The sequence below is a fragment of the Diabrotica undecimpunctata genome, chromosome 4 (assembly GCF_040954645.1).
Source record: "Diabrotica undecimpunctata isolate CICGRU chromosome 4, icDiaUnde3, whole genome shotgun sequence".
Lineage (NCBI taxonomy): Eukaryota > Metazoa > Arthropoda > Insecta > Coleoptera > Chrysomelidae > Diabrotica > Diabrotica undecimpunctata.
The window spans coordinates 114,721,399-114,741,567 of record NC_092806.1 but is presented as its reverse complement, the minus strand read 5'-3'; the positions used below and the strand labels follow the sequence as shown (position 1 = coordinate 114,741,567).

At 31.6% G+C, this 20,169-nt stretch overlaps 1 protein-coding gene across 2 annotated transcripts; it reads right to left on the bottom strand.

The window, feature by feature from the left end:
* Positions 1-215: 215 nt before the first annotated feature.
* Positions 216-9,732, bottom strand: LOC140438352 (facilitated trehalose transporter Tret1-2 homolog). Of its 2 annotated transcripts, none has more exons than XM_072528027.1 (2): positions 9,667-9,732; positions 216-1,591 (listed from the first exon to the last, which is right to left on the bottom strand). In XM_072528027.1, exons 1-2 carry the CDS (start codon positions 9,668-9,670, stop codon positions 276-278), a joined length of 1,320 nt encoding a protein of 439 aa, XP_072384128.1. In that variant the 5' UTR covers positions 9,671-9,732; the 3' UTR covers positions 216-275. The 2 variants fall into 2 exon arrangements, with proteins under 2 accessions (XP_072384128.1, XP_072384127.1); XM_072528026.1 differs by lacking the exon at positions 9,667-9,732 and adding an exon at positions 7,791-7,902.
* Between the last annotated feature and the right edge of the window lie 10,437 nt (positions 9,733-20,169).

Genomic DNA, 20,169 nt, shown 5'->3' with positions numbered 1-20,169 from the left:
AATAAGAGAGTTTAAAGATGCCAAATGTTTAAAAGGATACTTAAATGACGTTTGTGTTGTTAAAATGAAAGTTATCTACTTGGTATATCAGTTCTTTGTGAGGGATATAGGGCTTAACATGGTCTAATATTTAGTTACTTTTACTTTAGTTACCGGAACATAGATGACAAATTTTATTGTAAAAACTTTCCCTTATTAAAAGTTAGAATCACACTCTCGATTCTCTGAGTAACATCATTGCTTTAACCGTATTTGTCCAATATACGTTTTACTTTCTATCGATTTAATTCATCTTGGATTTCCTCCAATGTTTTAGCACTGGTTTCGATAACATAGAATACCACAAATAAAATAAATCCACTGCAACAACCAGCAAAAATAAAGAACACAGCTCCTATTCCAATAGCCTCAGTTACTGGATTAAAGTACTGAGCGATAAAGAATCCTATAATATAGTAAATAAATACCGAGAAGGACATAGCGAATGCTTTTACTCTTGTAATATATATTTCGCTGCCAACGACCCAGCAAAGAGGGCCGACTCCAAAATTGTATGTGAACATGAAACCGGCTAAGCAAACAATTGGTAAAAATTTTAATGAAGACGACAATTTTCCTGCATCGTCTAAAACACAATATATTCCCAATATGGACTCACAAATAATCATTCCTAAGGCTGAAAGTATTAAAAGAAATCTTCTAGTAAATCTTTCGGCCACAAACGGAGCTATGGAACCACTAGCCAAATTAAGAGCTCCGAGAATAATTGAACAAATTGCGGGAGATAAAGTTGAGCCCGTTCTATGAAATATGGTTTGACTGTACATAGTTATACCATTAATACCAGTAAACTGTTGAAAAATAAGCAAAGTATTAGCTGTAATAAAACTTTTTTTGAAAGATTTAGTTTTAAACACTTCTATTAATTTTCCAGAGTTTTGTTCCTCTATTTTCTCCTTTATCTCTTTAATTTCTTCATCAATGTTTGTGCCTGGATTTCTGTATATTTTTAAAGCGTTTCTAGCTAAACTTTCCTGATTCTTCATAAGATAGTAGTACGGCGTTTCTTCACAAAACAAGAACGCTATCAAAATAGCAAGTACGGGATTGATAGCTAAAATGATGTTCAAAGTTGTAACTGAAACCCATGGCCCAATACAATAACTGGCCAAAGCTCCTATACCCAGCATCATACCTGCAACTGTAGAAGCAAAACCTCTGTTATTTTTACTCGCTATTTCAGTTACAAAAGTTATTTGTACAACGTTTCCGCCTCCTAAGCCTATGCCTGTTATAAATCTAGCGACATAATATACCGGAATGCTTCTAAATATTGCCATCAATAAGTAACTAGTAAGTATCGGAACTCCGACGAAACATATGGAAAATCTTCTTCCTAAAACATTGGTCATATACGCAAATATCCAACAACCTACGCAACATCCAAGTACCATCGAAGATGTCATCCAGGAAATTTCAGTCGTAGTCACCACCCTACCAAACGGATTATCGTCCGTCAGGTTTTGTAGCTTTGGTATGACCGGTGAAGACCAGCTGACAGCTGTGCCGAGCATGAAGGCTTTCACTCCCACTAAAAATAAAAAGACTTAATTTAGATTTTATAGAATTATTTTTAGCAGAAAGTTTCATAAATTTTATCAAATTCAATTTTTTTTGGCCTCAAGTTCAAGACATATTTAGCCAGACAATTGGTTGAATACGTAGAAACAATTAACTCCTACACTTCCTTTAAATTCATGACAATTTCTTAACCGTTCGTCCATTCACTCAATTTCCTAACCTCCCCAATGAAAACACTATTGGGTGACTATACAAAAAGGATTGAACAGGAACACACACTTCACGCTAAGGTGCCCTTCATAGCGACTTTTTTTAACACAAACAATACAGGCAACGGCTAAAGGTAAATGACATATAAGGAAAGACAATGGATAATACAACAACTAACGTCCTACCATTTCGGATTCACACAACACTGAAAAGGGTAGCTTAGATTTTCCGTTTGGTACGTTTAACAAATTCCCATAAAATCGATCTAATAGTTTAATTTCGACTACCTAAATAGAGAATAGAAGCAACGTTCTGCGGGAGTATGATTTTTTGTTGGGAGATGGCTTGAAATAAAAATTTTACGGCTTCTTGATTATACCGACATTGAAACATCCAGTGGTTAAGTTCATCATAACTGCCATTACATTCACATATATCAATTTCGGAAAGTTTTATTTTATTGTATAGAATTTCCAATCTCCGAAAATTTTGAATAACGCTGTGCCCATAACGGTTTCTTAATATTGTTCTGAAGCTATTTTCTTGTGGCATTTTAAATTATTTACTATTTAAATATTAAATTTAAATATAGGTAAGCGTTTACTGTAGCATGTCCAAAAAGGCATCTAATGTACATAGTATAAATTTTCCGAGAGATCGGGTTTCTATCATTTGGGGGAATAGATGGAAGAGTTGGATATATACTGCAGTATGTATTTTTGCTACTGTTAGCAAAGGATTGCCATTCAATTCCCCAATTAAGTCTTAACATGTTTCTTTCTAGCTGAAACTAAATCCCATTTGGGCAAGTCGTTGTATTCTATACCCACTAAAGTAGCGTCTTTAGCCAAATGGTTTACTTTTTCATTGCCTGGAATATTGGAGTTACCTTTAACCCACACAAAGTTAACATTTCGTTTTAGAAAAGTTAGGATCCTTAGCTTTTCAAGCGCATCTACAATTAGTCTGTTGGTATATATGTGTTTGGAGAAGTGTCTTAATGCGAGAAAGACGGACTGTGATTCAGATAAAATTATATATCGTTCGAAATATAATGTGCTATTAACTATCCAATCCAACGCCTTGACAATAGCTACCAATTCAGCTGTGAATATTGAGCAATCTGATTTAAATTTGTACTGAAAATAATCTTGAATATTGTCGATGTATATGGCACAGAAACACCAGCAGGCGATTTTGAGTCATTTGTATAATTTTACAAGAATGTTTACAGTCTTCCAGCTTGTTCTTTACTACTAAATCTTCGTGAACAATTGTAACAGATGAAGGAATTACTACAACAGTTTTATATTCATATAGTACGTCATAATTGGAGCCAAAGAATGGAATCCCTTCTCCATTGAATGAATATTGTGATAAAATGTAAAAGGCTACAGCTAGAGTTAGAGAATTTTTATTTGCCCACCATTTGTTTGTTCTATTTTCAACAGAGAGACAAGATATTTTTTGTAATAAGCTGTTTTGATTATTAAACTGGCATTAAAGAATCAATTTTTCTGCCAAAAATAGACGTCTTAAATGTAAAGGTGGCTCGTTACATTCTGCCAAAAGGGCTGATGTGGGAGTAGATTTGAAAGCTCCTAGGACTAACCTTAAAGCTTTGTATTGTATTCGATCCAATATAACCAAACGAGATTTTGTCGCTGGTCCATAGAAAAAGCTTCCGTAGTCCAAAATTGATCTGGTATACGCTCTGTAAAATAATAAGTTTATTTTCGGATCTGCTCCCCAATCGTATCGATTTGGGGCCTTAAGGATATTAAGGCTTTTTTTACTTTTTGTAATGCAATAATTAATATGCCCGTTCCAGGTTAATTTTGAATCCAAGGTAACACCTAGGTATGTAAAACTGTTATATACAGGAATTTCCAGCTGGGAAAATTTTAACGTACTAACTTTTATTAACCTGTGTCTCGAAAAAAATACTACACCTGACTTCTTAGGTGAGATATTGGTCTTACGACATTGAGATCATTAGCTTTTGGGATAGGTATTACAAGACACTGCTTCAAAAAATCACATTTATCACCTTTAATTAGAATATTGTTAAAAATATCACGGAGAAATTGAAGTGCTATTTATTGTAGGCAAGTTATATATCATCAGATACATAATTTATACCATCAATCCCAGAGGAGGATCTCTTAGAATACTTGATATTAACAGTTAGTTCATTGATACTAATAGGAGATGACAAAAAATGTGATTTAAATTTATCTTCAGTGGGATATATTGGAAAAGCAACATAGCAAGGAGCTATTTTATGAAACAAATTTTCAACGATATTTTCGTCGTGCACATACAGATTTTCATTTTTTTTAATTTTCTTAATTCTATCCCATATTTCAGTTGGATGAGTTTGTGTATTTAGATTAAGACAGAAGTTGGCCCAACTGTTTCTACATTTCTGTTTAAAGGTTCGTTTACATTTAGCATTTATTTTTTGATATTCAACAAAGTTTGCCAGACACATATTTTGTTTGCACTTTTTGCATGCAATTTTTCTCTTATTCGATATCTCACAGCACTCCTCGTCCCACCATTTAGGTGATTTGAATGATATATCTGAGGATGGTCTTAGAATTTTGCAAGCTTTGTTTGCAGTATTCGTAATCTGTTCAAATAAAAATATACACATACCGTTGGTATCGATGCAGTTTGGTGGCTTGGAAAATGATTTCTCTATTTCAGCTGTATATAAGGTCCAATTTGCCTCATTCTGAGACCATCTATATAATGGAGACGTGATTGCATCATTGTGATAATAGTTATTAAGCGTAATACTGATTGGGTAATGATCTGATCCATACGTATCCTGACTAACAGACCAATCAAGTGTAGGCATACCTTAGATGAAGCAATTGTGAGATCTAAGGCAGATTTAGCCTGGCCAGGAGGGGAAATCCTTGTCTTGGATCGAATCCCACATAAGGAAGACTTTTTTATTTAATAACTTGTAAATTGATTTGTTGTATTGAAATATGAAGACAAAAACATAGATTTATAAAACATTAGTGCGAAGTATTATGACATATGGGGCTGAAAATTGGATCATAAACAAGAAAAACAGCAGTAAGATAGTAGCAACAGAGATGGAATGACTGCGAAGATGCTGCGGAGTAACAAAAATGGATAGGATAAGTAATGACTAAATAAAGCAAAGAACATCAATAGAAACAGACATACTAACATATAGAGAACAAAAAAGACTACAAAACTACAAAGACTACAGACAAAAAGATTACGACTACCCCTAAGAATGCTTCGGTGTTACGTATTCAGAACTCTTCTTTATGGCTTGGAAGCATGGACATTAAAACAAGTGCATTTGAATAAGTTGTCCGCCTTTGAATTTTGGTGTTACAGAAGAATCCTACGAAAGTCATGGACTCAGAGAATGTGAAACACAGAAGTTACTAAAAGAATAGGAAATTAAGCTCAAATAATATTGACTATCAAAAGAAGAAAACTTGAGTACTTAGTCCATGTTATGAGAGGGCAAAGATACTTAATATTGCAGTTTGTTATGCACGGCAAAATTCGAGAAAAGCAAAATGTGGGAAGACGAAGAATATCGTGGCTTAAGAACTTAAGAGAATCGTTTTAATGCAGCAGTGCAGAACTATTTAGAGCGGCAGTCAACAGGGTCCGCATAGCCTTGATGATTTCCAACCTTTAATAGAAGATGGAACTTAAAGAGAAGAAGAATATAAATACTTAAGCACAGTGTTATATCTGAAAAAGGTTCATCTGAGTGTGACGTCCGACGAAGAGTTCAACAGGGACAAAAGAGTATATGTGTTCTGAATTTTTTACTTTGGTCCAATCGAATTTCTATTTATATAACATTAAAAATCTACAGAGCAATTGTAGAGCCATTATTGACATATAAATAAGAATGCTAGCAGATGACGGAAAAACAAAGCCAAAGGTAGACGCAGTAGAAAAGGATTTTCTCCCAAGAGTGTGACGAATATCTAAACTAGAGCATAATATACTGAATAATGAAATTAGGCGAAGCACGTATCAAATACACAGAACAAGTGAAAGGATAGAGATAAGACATTTGACATATGGTATGGGTACATAGATGCATGAAAGAGCATAAATAGCCAAGAATATATATATATATATATATATATATATATATATATATATATATATAGATAAGACATTTGACATATGGTATGGGCACATGAGGTGCCCATACCTCGTATATATTTATATATACATATATACATATAATATATATAGATATATATATATATATATATATATATATATATATATATATATATATATATATATATATATATTGTTATGATGTATTGTTTGTTTGAATGATGAGCAATGAGTATTTTTAATAATATAATATATAGGGTTTTTATCGCGGTTCTCAAAGAATTAGCTTGTAAGTACTTTTTTAAATTATCTTTATTATAACTATTATGAAACACACATATATATCTAACCTAGCCAATGTAAATTTAAAATAAACTATCTTTAAATTGATATTCTTATAAAACTAATTAAATTCTATAGACAATGTAAAATTTAAACAAACTATCTTCAAAATTGAAATTGTTATAACACTAACTAAATTATATTAACAAAATTTTGTACCTTTCTTTCACTGAATGCCTAAATGAACTGTTTTCCACTATATAGATTCTAATCATCACTGAATGTCTTCGTACTTCGGTTATCCTTGTTTTTGTGAAATTACTTTTTCCAATTATCAGCTTCTACCAATTTAAGATATAGTTTTCTTCACCAGCATTTATACACCACCAAGCAAACCAGCAAACACCATTTATATTTATTCTTCTTTTCAATATACCAATATCCAATTATTATAAGTTGATTTATACTAATCTCCAATCATAATATAATTTTAATTCCTTCCAATGTCCATCCAATATTCTTCTAATATACTTTTATAATCTTCAATAATTATTTGTGTATAATTATAAATGTGCATTAAATATATACATAATTTTTAATCTTCATTTAACTCACTATATTAAACAATTTGACTATTTGTAACTGATTCACTGACTCCAACTAACTTTCATATTTCTTACTAAACTTTTCTGACTGACTTCTTGAAAATTCTGAACAATTTACTTCACTAACTAAATGTGTCTACTAACTTTCATAATAAACTGGCCTGACCTCTGACTAAAAACTGCCATCTTGAATCCAAATCACGGGTATTTATATCTTTTTGGATATTCTAGAATCATCTGGTAAGAGATCATGTTCCAATTTGTTCTATTACTTCTATATAGATGTTCTCGAAAAAAATATCTGTTCGATCCACCGCCATAATCATTATTTCGAGAATGTTCGACCGTAAACAATGGTCAAATTCTGCATTCTGGAGAATTCGTTCATTTTTTATTGATAATTTTGTTTACATTTAGGCTTTTCAGATCAGAATATATAATTAAATTAGTAACTTAACATTCTAATTTAATAAACTACACATTTTAAACAACTATAACCCCACTTATATTCGTAAAATTCTTAAAATGACACTTGCAATGGAGGGTATAGTGTGTTGCCTAGTCACATGGCTCACTTAAATATATCTACAAAATCATAACTACTAAAATGCAACTTTTTACAATTATTATATGCTAATTTCTTAAAATGCCCTCACATAAATATATTTTTATTAAATTCTCTAGTATTTAACTTCTTAAAATAACCAAATACTTGTTATATCTAAAATTATCTAGTATATAACTTATAAATTAATTTTTTTAAACAATATCATTTCAATATATCTATATATATATATATATATATATATATATATATATATATATATATATATATATATAAGTAAACGTTATATATATATATATATATATATATATATATATATATATATATATATAGTTATAGTAAAATGAATTATTTATTAAAAAGGTGGAAATATTTTCGGTTATACAATTATGAAACTTTCTTACATGCAATTACTGCTCCAACGAAATTATTGATGGGCCCAAACTTAACTATCATCTTGTCCCACTTGGATTTCCGTAAGTCAAGTTTAAGTAGATATCTGTCTAGAAAAATGCTCTATTTGGTACATCTTATCGACACTATCAGTGTTAATCGATTTGATTGTTATTCAAAATCTGTTTTGATTACTAATGATGACAATGAAAAACTTTTTATGCAGTACGTTTAAGTATTGTCAAACTTTATCGGTCACTTAAACATCATACCAAAATACAAATTACCTTCTAGAAGTCAATAAATATAAATGTATATATATATATATATATATATATATATATATATATATATTATTATTTTACAAACATTTTAGGATATATAAATAAGCTTAGAAAACAACGAAATTCGTTTTTGATTATTATTACAGTATTCATGGAGTTATCTGTTCGAAAGTAGACTTTTATTCTTCGAATACAAAAATCCAAATATATGATGTTTAATCACCGGATAACATTAAGCTTTTTATGGAAAACTTATAGGATATTTTTTATATATCTTAAAACATCTTTAAAATGACCAAGGGTAAAATAGATTTTCATAAAAATTAAGGTAAATTATGACTAATACAAAGACCGTTTATTTTTTTGTGAAAAGTAACAAATTATTCCCCGCTAAAACCATACTGGTTGAAACTATTCGTTGCTCATTTACAGTTTACTTCATTTATACGCAAACATTACATTTTAGATAATTACCTTATCCCAATCGTATTTTCCAGTATCTGCTTTATCTGGCACTTCCATGACTTCAAAGATTTCTGCATCGATGAAAATTTAACCTGTACATCTGTAAAGCTTAAGACTTTTACTTGAAATACTCTACTTTGAAAATCTCCACAGGTCTACTTACCAATATTATTACAGAAGTTTCTAAACTTCTCGCTATCTAAATATCTTTCATTTTATGTAAAAAATAAAACACTGAAAACTTTGTTTTCAAAACTTCCACAAAATTTATTATATAATCTATAACTAATTATAATGTATAACTAGAAACTACAGGTCTTTTGGGTGATCCGATTTGTGTAGTTTAATATAAGAGTATAATTTAGGAGGCTGTAGGTTCATGATATTGAGGTATTTCTGTTCTGTTGGATTTACTATTGATTTTGAATTTTCTAATGCTAGCTTAATTTGTTTTTGATACTTTTCTGTCGGATCTTTGTGTACCGTTTCAATATTTTGATTATTTATATATATAATATATTTTATACAGCTCCGTCATATAAACTTTCAAAAAAACTGTTAGAGATTATTTTAGAACACACTAAATTTTTCACCTAAATTTATCATAAAAAATACAATTAGTTAATAAAATACAACATTTTCAATTAGCTAACAACTCCAGATTAATTTCGTAAAAAATCTTTTTCCTAGTATTCCTCCTACAGAAACTTTTATTCTAGTAAAAAACCTTTTAGTCCAAAATATTACAAATCCAATCATTACATCTGAAATTTTACATCTTCTTGAAATTTGCATAAACCAGGACTACTTTGAATTTAATAATCAAATATATACAAATAATAGTGCACGACTTATAATGGGCAATCCCCTAAGCCCATTGCTATCAGATATTTTTATGGATCATCTAGATACAAAGATTTTGAAACATCCGATATTAAAACAGTTTTTATATTGGTAGAGATACGAAGACTCTGAAACTGGTATGTTTCACAGGAACCAACAGGCAACTCAACCAATTTTTATCGTATAATAATTCACTTCATAGTCATTAAATTTACAATAGAAACAGAACAAAATCAATCCATAACTTTTTTAGATTTAAAAACAAACATGACCTCTCCATATTTCATAAACTTACCCATACTGACACGACTATACACAATTCATTATCCTATCCCATACAACATAAACTGGCAGTCTATCATAGTATGCTACATAGATTAACAGAAATTCCGATTTCAAAATACAACTTTGAGACAGAATTAAATATCATTAAGCAAATAGCAGTAAACAATGGATACAACGAACAAACATTTAATAAAATTTTAAATCAAAAACTACACAAGAAAGACCTGAAATTAGTATTTTCACTACCAGAGAAAAACCCAGTACCTTCTGCTCAATTACATATACATACAAAATATCAACAAAAATAGCCAAAAACTTAAAAAAAAGGAATAACACCAGCTTTCATAACAAACAACTACTTAGGCAAATATATTAAAAACAACAAAAAGCCAAAATAAAAAGCACTTACACAGTGGTATATACAAACTTAAATGTGACAACTGCCCAAAAACTTACATCGGTCAAACTGGTAGAAATTTTAATAGACGAATAGCAGAACATAGAACGCCTTTCAATAATAGAAAAACAGATTCTATATACGCACTTCACCTAGATCATAATCATTCTTTTAATGACGAATTTCAAGTTCTTCAATTCAAAGTAAAGGCCTTATGCTATCTTTGTTAGAATCTATGGACATTAACAAATTAAAAAACACAGATATAATTCTGAATGACCAACTTGAGACAAACAGTTCTCTCCTCCTCAACCTATTTCATTAAAGACTATAAAGTGTAAACGCATGCCAAAAATAGATCACTTGAGAAAGGCACTCTGCTGAAACAGCTGTAGTGATAGGATTTTATAATAAATTTTGTGGAAGTTTTAAAAACCAAGTTTTCAGTGGTTTAGTGTTACATAAAATGAATTTCCGTCAAGTAACGGTCGAATCCATCAATTATCTTTCATTTCCTTCTATGGAAATTAATAAATTAAAAAACACAGATTTAATTCTGAATGACCAACTTGAGACAAACAGTTCTCCCCTCCTCAACATATTTCATTAAAGACTATAAAGTGTTAACGCATGCCAAAAATAGATCACTTGAGAAAGGCACTCTGCCGAAACAGCTGTAGGGATAGGATTTTCTCATAAATTTTGTGGAAGTTTTAAAAACCAAGTTTTCGGTGTTTTAGTGTTACATAAAATGAATTTCCGTCAAGTAACGGTCGAATCCATCAATTATCTTTCATTTTCTTCTACAATATCTTGCAAATCAACATCATCTACTACTTTCTGATATACAATCAAAACTGTACTTTTTCTTGTGTTTTAACAAGCTTAGTGTGGGCCTATTTCATTTAGCTTTCGGTATGGTCTTTCTTTTTATATATATTTTTTTAATTTCTGGAATTTTTTCTTTTTCTTTTATTTTTTTATTACATAATCTTTGCAGTTGATAATTTCACAGTTGGTGATCAGTCTTTTACGTTTCTTTCTTTTTTAAATTATTTGCGTGTTTGTAAAGTAGAAACAGGGAGAATTGGCAAGGCAGGACTTTCTTTTTCTACTTGAAATTCGTTTGCAGAACTAGCTTCTATTCGTTCAACCATTACATATGTTGAGACAGAGGTTTCTACATATGTAATGACAAAAGACAAAGCGATCGACAGATTTGATTGTACCCTATCTAAAGAAGTATGGGATGCTTGTTGCTGTACATTTGGATAATTGTAGTCTTCCTGATTTCCAGCTGTAACAGGACTCGCATCTAGTTGTAGTGCTGCTGAAAATGTAGGCCTACTGGCTTCTGATTGTACTGTGGTTGGGGAAGGTATAGTTACTGAGTGTTGGACAGCCAAAGAAGCAGTTGCTTTTAAGTGTACTGTAGTGGGATTGGGAAGAATAATATACCTAAGCAAATCATCTTTATTAAATAATTATGCAGGAATTACATCTCTGTTAAGACCATGCTTATATATATTAATCCAATTTAAATCCATTAATAATAATAATACTAATACTATTTCTTTAGGAATTTTTTTGCGAGGATTTTCTCTCTGTCACTTACTGAGTGCCTTGTTACAACTACATGGGTACCATAGCCATATTTGGTCTCTCCTTTATAATGTTAGGTAAAAAAATCTCTAAACCAATTAAAACACAAAGTAGTTTCCATCCTCCTATTTACCTTTACATATACAGAAGAGAGGTATAATTTGACCATCAGCAGAACAACACAACAAAACAGAAGTGTTTTCTCGGCCAAACGAACTGGTCTTCCGTATGCTTCAGTAATGACGTCTCGTTACAAGTAAATATTAAATATCTGATCTGGTTTTCCCTTAGGTTTAGTTCCTCCACAGTTTTCTTTAATATCTCAAAAAAATTATAGATGACCCAAGGATTCACATGATTGCATCTAATATGTTTAGTACTCCTAGGCTTCTTTATTGACAGATGGTGTCTAGTTTTAAATCATCTAAACTAGCCAGAGCCTGGTGGCTGGTCTTCAAATCTACACTTGATATTATTCTGTCTTATATACAATTGTGCTAAGTCTAATACTTCCTCTTTGGATAGACCAAATACATTTTTGTCCATAATTTTTAAGCAATCTGTAATTTATTTTCCTCAAGAGACGACAAATATATCTTAACTCCTCCACCACCGTTACCTTTTTTTGAAGTCAGTCCAGTCTCACGTGTTCCTTTGACGCGATGCTTTAGTGTAGATTGTGGAGTATTGTAAAATAATAATGCACCCCGTGTCGTCTTGATGCCATTTCCAATATTCTAAATTGCTCTATGAAGATCTTCCATGGCGTAAAAGGAGCCAGCACCTTGCTGAGTTTTTCTTATTCATGTTCATACCATTTTCTGCAAAAAAAAAACAATCTGATATAACGTAGGCTTTTAAAAACTATGGAAAACATTTTTAGGTCCAGAGGTCCTGAAGGTTCCTGAGGGGTGACTGGCACTGTCCCAGTTACTCCCGATATAGATCCCAGTTAACAATGTGCGCTATGGTTAAAAAAACACCCAGGACGGGTAATCACAATCAAATCGGCGAACTTTTCAATTCTGCTTACGGAAAATCAGCAACAATTAAAAATGCTACAAGCAACTTTCTGAAAACGGTCATTAACCTACTCAACTCAAGGATTTTCCCAGACAAGTATTTTTAACCAGCTGAGCCAACAAATAAAATATTAGAAACAAGCAATACAGAAGAAACTGCATCTATTCTACCAGAAAAAGAATAGAAGAAAGTAGTGTTAAGGAAAACCGGTGCAACAAGAGCAAAATAACACTCACAATAAAGAAAATTATACCAGAGGTGATCAGAAAGATAACAATACGAAAGAAAATATATCTTCAAAAAAAAATTACACTGCACGAAATTTCTCCAGTGTAAGTGAACTCTGAGTGATGGTGATTACTGTGAGATAAAGGTGTGGTATCAAATAAAAATTAAAATATTTTTTTTTAAAGATAAATACTTTTTTTTATTTAGTAATAAAATATTATTAACAAATAATCGTTCCATTAAAATTTATTTCTTCAGCGTCAACTTCTGCATCAGATAATTAATTTTAATCATAATTCTCCATATTCGTGCAATTGGAACCAGCACAATTTTTACATATTAAATTGCAAACCAAGCCATTCTTTGAACATACACATGAGCTTTCGCAGTCTTTTTAGCAACTGCAAAAAATTAAATTAAACATAACATTTGGTGTACCAGGAGGCTGTCATCTTCACTGGATGATAGGAATTTTCTTTGAGCTCCCATCCCTAGTCCGTTACATTCAAAACTCCTTTTTCGTACAAGCAACTATGAACTTGTAAATACACTCTTTTTAGATGCTGTGTGAATGCATCCACCGTTTGCTCTTTTACCAATCGACACCTTTTTATTTTTGGAAATAGCCATGAGATACATCCTATACCGATACGTTACAGCCAACTGAATATTTAATGGTCTATATTCATCCGGTATATTAGGCTTCCTGAAATTAATTGTGATACCACACATGGCTAAAAGTAATTGTGAGCCATGCTCAACTATTTTCTCAACAGACATACCAATTTCTTTGTAATGTGCGTCCTGGGCAAGGTGGGGATTATTTTGAAACTCTTTAAACAAATTTAATTTTTCGAATTTTCCGAAGCTGGCAGAAACTGTATCGCAAAATCTAAAGGCATGTTAAAATAAAATAGGCTCCAAACAGATGGGAGAACCTTTTCGAAGAATACACTTCTTCGTCTTTACTTGTCGAGCCGGTTTTAGAAAGAAAATTTCAGAATTAGTTGGAATGAGAGCAGTGACTAGTACTAAAACGTCGGTATCTTCTGATCCAACGACTATTTTATTGTTAATAATTTGTGCTATTTATATGACAGTAGTAACAATAGTCCTCTCTACATCAGCTGCATATTGTATAGATTTAATGCCTCTCTTTTTCTTCAGCCTTAAGTAATCCAACTTTGGACATAGACCTCCCCCAAATCAATCCAGTGTCTTCTATTTTGCGCCACTTGCTTCCAGATTTAATGCCTACTTAAGACAATTTAATTTATTAAAAATTAAACAATTAAAAAATTTTAATTATTTAATTAAAAAAATATAAAAATACGCATAAAAAGTTAGTGAATCTATATTTTAATTAAATGAAAAAAAACTTACAATTGCACAATCTTCCCATTTCCACAATTTCATAAGTCTACGTTACTAAGTAGGTAAAAAACTTCATTCAATACCACCCTCAAACTGGCTTTATTTAATACTGAGTGACAAAAACAAGTAAATACCTGTATATGTTTATTGGGAGTCATTATTTTCTTACATATCGACTTATCTTGCAATGAACAACAAGTGATAAAATTTCCAAGTTAGGTGATAGAGAAATGAATTCGTCAGTTAAATTTTAAATTTTGTGTAACTGATTGAGAATCCTTTTTTGATTGCTTAAAATGCCTAGTACCAAGCCAAATGACTTTAAGGGGAGATAATAATCAATACAGATCAATAAGATAAGACTCTAGGTGGACCTGCAGTCCTCCCTCGGCAACAGGTAGCTCGAAGATTTCTGAATATTGTTTAGGCATGAACGTTCTTAGTTTATAGTTTAAACCCTCATGCCAGACTTTATCAAACGCCCGTGCTACGTCTTAGAAGATTGTAGAGCAGACTTTCTTTTTTCTAATGTTTTTTCTATTATATGATTTATTCATACAATAATGTTTATTTCTGAAACCAAATTGACGATTTGGTATAAGACATTTTTTTTCTATTATTGGTTTTAATCTTTTCAATAGAAGTTTTTCAAATCGTTTTGATATCAACGGAAGGGTGTGATATTGGTCGATAGGATGTCACATCATTAGGAGATTTACCTGGTTTGGCGATCATAATGACTTCGGCTACTTTCCAGAGTCTGGGAACATATCTCAATCTAAAAGCAGCATTTATTAGATGTGTCAGCTTAACTATGGCTTTTCTTGGTGGATTTTTTTAAATAATGTTAATGAGATCATATCCTGGAGCTTTATCGGGATTTATATTCTCTTTTATCTCTGTTGATACTTCTTTAAATGATGTCAACGTTATTCTTTCTTCGGTTTGGAATGGTTCTTTCCATCTCAGTTCTTCACCAACATTGTCGTTGAATTTAAACGTGCTTTTTAAATAATCTGCAAATCGTTACTTCTGTTCTACTGTTTGTTACTTCTAGCCCAGTTGCCGTTTTCCAACTTAATAAGAGGAGAATGAATAATTGGTCTCTTCATTCTTTTTGTTGCCCTCAATAACGAATAATCCGTGTTCTGGTCAGCTGTTAAATTACTTAAAAAGGAATCAATTGTTGAAATTTTTATATTCTATATCTACCTTTTTAGTTTTTGTGTAGTATTATTTAGACTAGTTTTGTCTCGTGAAGCTCTGTATTGCTGCCATTTTGTTCTTAACTTTCTTTTTTCTACTATGAGTTCTGTGATTTCTTTTGGATAATTGTTCCCTTTTGTTCTAGAAGTTATTGTGGGAGAATTTTGCCAACCTATCTGTTGGATATTTTTTATAAAAACTTCTAATTCGTCATCAAGTTGCCTCGTGTTTCTCCATGTCACAGCAAGATTAATTTTGCGTTCAAGGATTATTTTGAAGCTCTCCCAGTCAGTTTTCTTATTAGTCAATATTCAATTGAACTCTTTTTGATCACTGTATCACTGATAGTTAAAATTCCGAGATGAAGATGATGACAATATAAAGGAAAAAATTGATATTGCGCGAGTTTTATAAAGAAGACATCAGTGAAGAATTGATAAATAAAATTTTTCATTTGAAATCGATATACAAGGATAATATTGGTGAATCTTAATTTTCACCAATAGATTTACTTTAGAAAATTAAGTATTTCAAATAGAAATCATTATTTCCTAACGTTAATATTTTGTACACAGTGTGCCAGTGGCAGTCGCAGAAGCTGAAAGATCCTTCAGTTGTATTTTCCCATAAAAAATGCTGAGATCTACAATGAAGCAGGGTTGGTTAACTGGCCCCGCAACTTGGTGTATTAAGGATGATTTGGTAAAAGCACCTTTATTATAAATATTTCCACTATTATAAATATAATCAAAATTTAACGAATATTTTATTTGAAATGTTAATTATTATTTATTATTGATAATTTTATTTCTGTAAACATTAAACAATTTTTTTTTGCACTTCACTTTTTACTGGGGGCCCGCTCTTCACTTCTTACCGGGGCCCGCTCATCCCTCTTGGCGGTCCTGTCTATGATCCAAAACACCGACATAATTAATATATTAATCCAAATAACTGTGGCGCATTACTTCATTTAACTTCAAATATCTCCAAAAATAATGACTTTACCGTTCCGAATAAGTACATTACATAGAAAGTATTGGAGAATTAAAAAATTGTGTTGAAATAGCAATTTCGCCAGTGGTGTAGAATTTGAGAGGGGTAAACCTTTCACTTTTCTCTGTCGTACGTCTCTGGTAGTAGCCAGAAACGTTTTTTTAACAGTTTAATAAGGTGTACAGTACCTCTACTTCCGGGCTAAGTTTGACAAGGATATCTCAAATAATTTTAAAATACTGCGTACAAAAGTTTTCAAATTTTTAAATAAAACACCCAGTATCTCAGTAAAGAGCCATATTTTAATTAAGTTAGTTGGGTTTAATCTCAATATTTTGAGCTCAGCAATCTACAGTTAAAATATTTCCAATCATTAATGAAACACCCTGTATAGATAGTGTTTGGGAAAGTATATACTATTTCTTTTCATATTTTTACTATTAATATTTCTGTTACGGTACTGTAATGTGATCTAATATAATGCTATGTATTCTAACGACTTTGGTAAAACATATTGTTTCCGGTTATTTCGTAAAATTGCTAAACTGGTTGTCTCATGTATTATGTTTAAGTGCGGAGAATTTGACTCCTTTGTATTCTGTGTCACAAATATGCACACAAGTGTACGGTTTCGTATTACGGTCTCAATTACAATACAATAGGGTGATTTATTGATGTACCCTCTTCTACCCAACGGCCAAAAGATTCTTTTCTGACCTGCAATCTAAAGACACTTCATCTCAAGACAGCGAAGCAAACGGACCTCGTGTGATAGGTTTTCGCCATCGAGCGTCGGCCGGCGCCCCGACGCGCTACCAACGAGATTTCCTTGGCTACGATTCCAATATTTCAAAAGGTAAGTCTATATTCTTTGTACAAACATCAATAATGAGTAAGACCAGTTAATTTCCTAATTTATTGACCGTTATATTTGCTATTTTTCGCTAATTGATTTACAAACAAATTTTTTCATTTTTTCGTTATTATTATTTATCGAATATCATTTAACCAGCGACCTCATTAAGTTTTATACAAAACTAGTAAAAGAAATAAATACAAAAGAATACAGTAATTTATTAATATGTATAATATGAAAATGAAAGGAAAGAAATAGAAAGACCTGCAAAAAAATCTAAAAGATATTTCTGATGCTAGCCTATTGGACGTCAAGTATTGTTTAACAAATACCGCCAGAAAAAAACTTATTTGCAAAGTACTTTAATAATTAACACCTTCGCAAATATTTGCAATTTAAACGTAAATCTACAATAAAATAATGGAATTATACAGTTTAGTATTATAAAATTTATAAAATTCAAACTAATCTACGAAAATAATTAGATAACAAATGTTAATATTTAAATATCATTTTACAGTTTTTTACAATTTCAAATAATGAAGATGAAAATATTAGTTTTTGGAAGCTTTTTTGCCGCCAAATTGTCTTAGATACAGTATCGTTTGGTGTGTAAAATTTTTATTTTTCTTCTTCTTCCTTATTTTTCTTTATAAGCAATTCTGATTGTTGATTGACAGATTAATACCTCTATGGAAGGTTGTCACTCCATCTTTTACGTTATTTTCGATACATCTGCCGATTTTATGTTCATTCATTTATACATTGTACGTGACATTTTCTTCTAATGTCTTCACTCCTCTTTCGTACTCTCAGCGTATCTCTTGTAATTCTTCTCAGTACTCTCATCTCTGCCGTTTCCAGTAGCCTTTGCGTTATGGCTGTGTCGGGTCTTGTTTCTGAGGCATATGTCATTATTAATCTTACACTGGCTTTATAAATTCTTGACTTTATCTCAGTATTAATGTGTCTGTTTTGCTATATAGTGTTATTAAGGCATCCTGCCAATCTATTTGATTTTTGTACTTGAACTCTCACTTTTTTGTTCAGGTCTCCATAGCTGGACAGTGTAATTCCCAGATATTTTAGTTCCATTACTTGTTCAATACTGATGCCATCAATTTCTATTTTACATCTGGTTGGTTCTTTGCTGACTATTATTGTTTTAGTTTTCTAAGGTAAGATTGTCATATTTAATTCTTTTGCTCTTATGTTAATTCTGTGGACCAGTCTTTGCAGACTATCTTCACCTTGGGCTATTAATATTGCGTCGTCTGCCTAACACAGTATTTTTAAGTCTTTATTTTCCATTCTGTATCGTCTTCCTTTATTAACGCTTTTGATGATTTCATCCATGATTAACTTGAAGAGCATGGGGCTCAATGAATCCCCTTGTCTTATTCCGCTGCCTATTTCTATAGTTTCTGGTAGTTGTACATCTATTCTGACTTCCATTTTGTTGTTTTGGTAGATGTTTTCGATAGTTTTTATAATATTTAGGGTAACTTCTCTATTATACAGAAGATGAATTACATCTTAGAGTTTTACACAGAAGAGTTTTGAGACACAGAAATGCTGGTCTATTATACTCTAGTGATTTCTACTAGTATTTAACAAGTTTATACCTCTGTAGTTTTCTGGCTGTTTTTTATCTCCTTTTTTGAATGGTAGAATTACCTTCTTTCTTTGGCCTTTTATAAAGCGCCATATTTCCTTTTGCAGACCGTAAAAAATAATGTTCTATTATTTTCGAAAAGCGTTCCTAGAGATTATTATTTATTTTTCTTATAAGTGCATGTGTTTCGTTTCTAATTGTCTTGTAATTATGGTATACCTCTTGTGTTTTGATTGGCATGTATTTCAAGTAAGGTTTTTGCTTTTCTTTAGATTCTTTCTTCACTTCTGTACAAAACCATGGAGTTCTTCACCTTGGGATCGATTTATTTTTATTTATATTTCTTTCACCAAGAACTTTCTTGGCCAAGGCTAAGATATTAGATTTAATTTTTCCCCCGCTTTCTTCGACTCCGTCACTTTCTGTGATATATGTGTTTCTGCTTTTTTCGATTATTCTTTTTTGGAATAGGTATCTTGTGGAGTCATCCTGTAAGCGTTTGACTTTTATCTTTATGCTGTATTCTGGTGTTTTGTTATCACATGTAAAGGGAGGAGAGATGGACCAGGAGGATAGTCGATCCGCTAGGTATACCTGACCAAGCTTGGCAACAGGCCAAGTCTATCCTACTCTGTTGTATCGTTTAACGTTAGTTGCTTAAGAAACGCCAGTTTTAACGCATCGGTGCGTACTTGTAGGAGTGTTATTTACGATAATTGAAACTGCCACATATGATAATTTTATTTGAGTTTTTTAAATTTCATTTTTTGTAAAAACAGATAAGTTTGACTGATTCTTTGTTAGTTTATTATTGAACTATATTTAAAATGTGTATTATAGAGTAAGAACTACTGCTGTAGTCTGCGTATTTTAAGCAATACGGGCTGGTCAATCTGTCCTCCTATTTGAGGTTAGATGGACCACTTACGAGGAGGAGAGTTAACCAGTAAGTTTTGTTTTAAGATTATGTCCAATAAATATATTCGCAAACTGGATAACGCAGATAACTGGACCTCTAGGGAGCTAAGTGATGCCGTAGATGCCGTAAAGCATGGTGATATGGGTAGTAATGAAGTCGCCAAAGCTTTTGGAATACCCAAAACGACTTTTAAACGTCGAATAAAAACAAACAATGTGGATAAGATGAACCGATTTGGTCCAGATTGTTCTTTAGGAACTGCTGTTGAAACTAAAATCGTTAGCCATATAAAAAAAA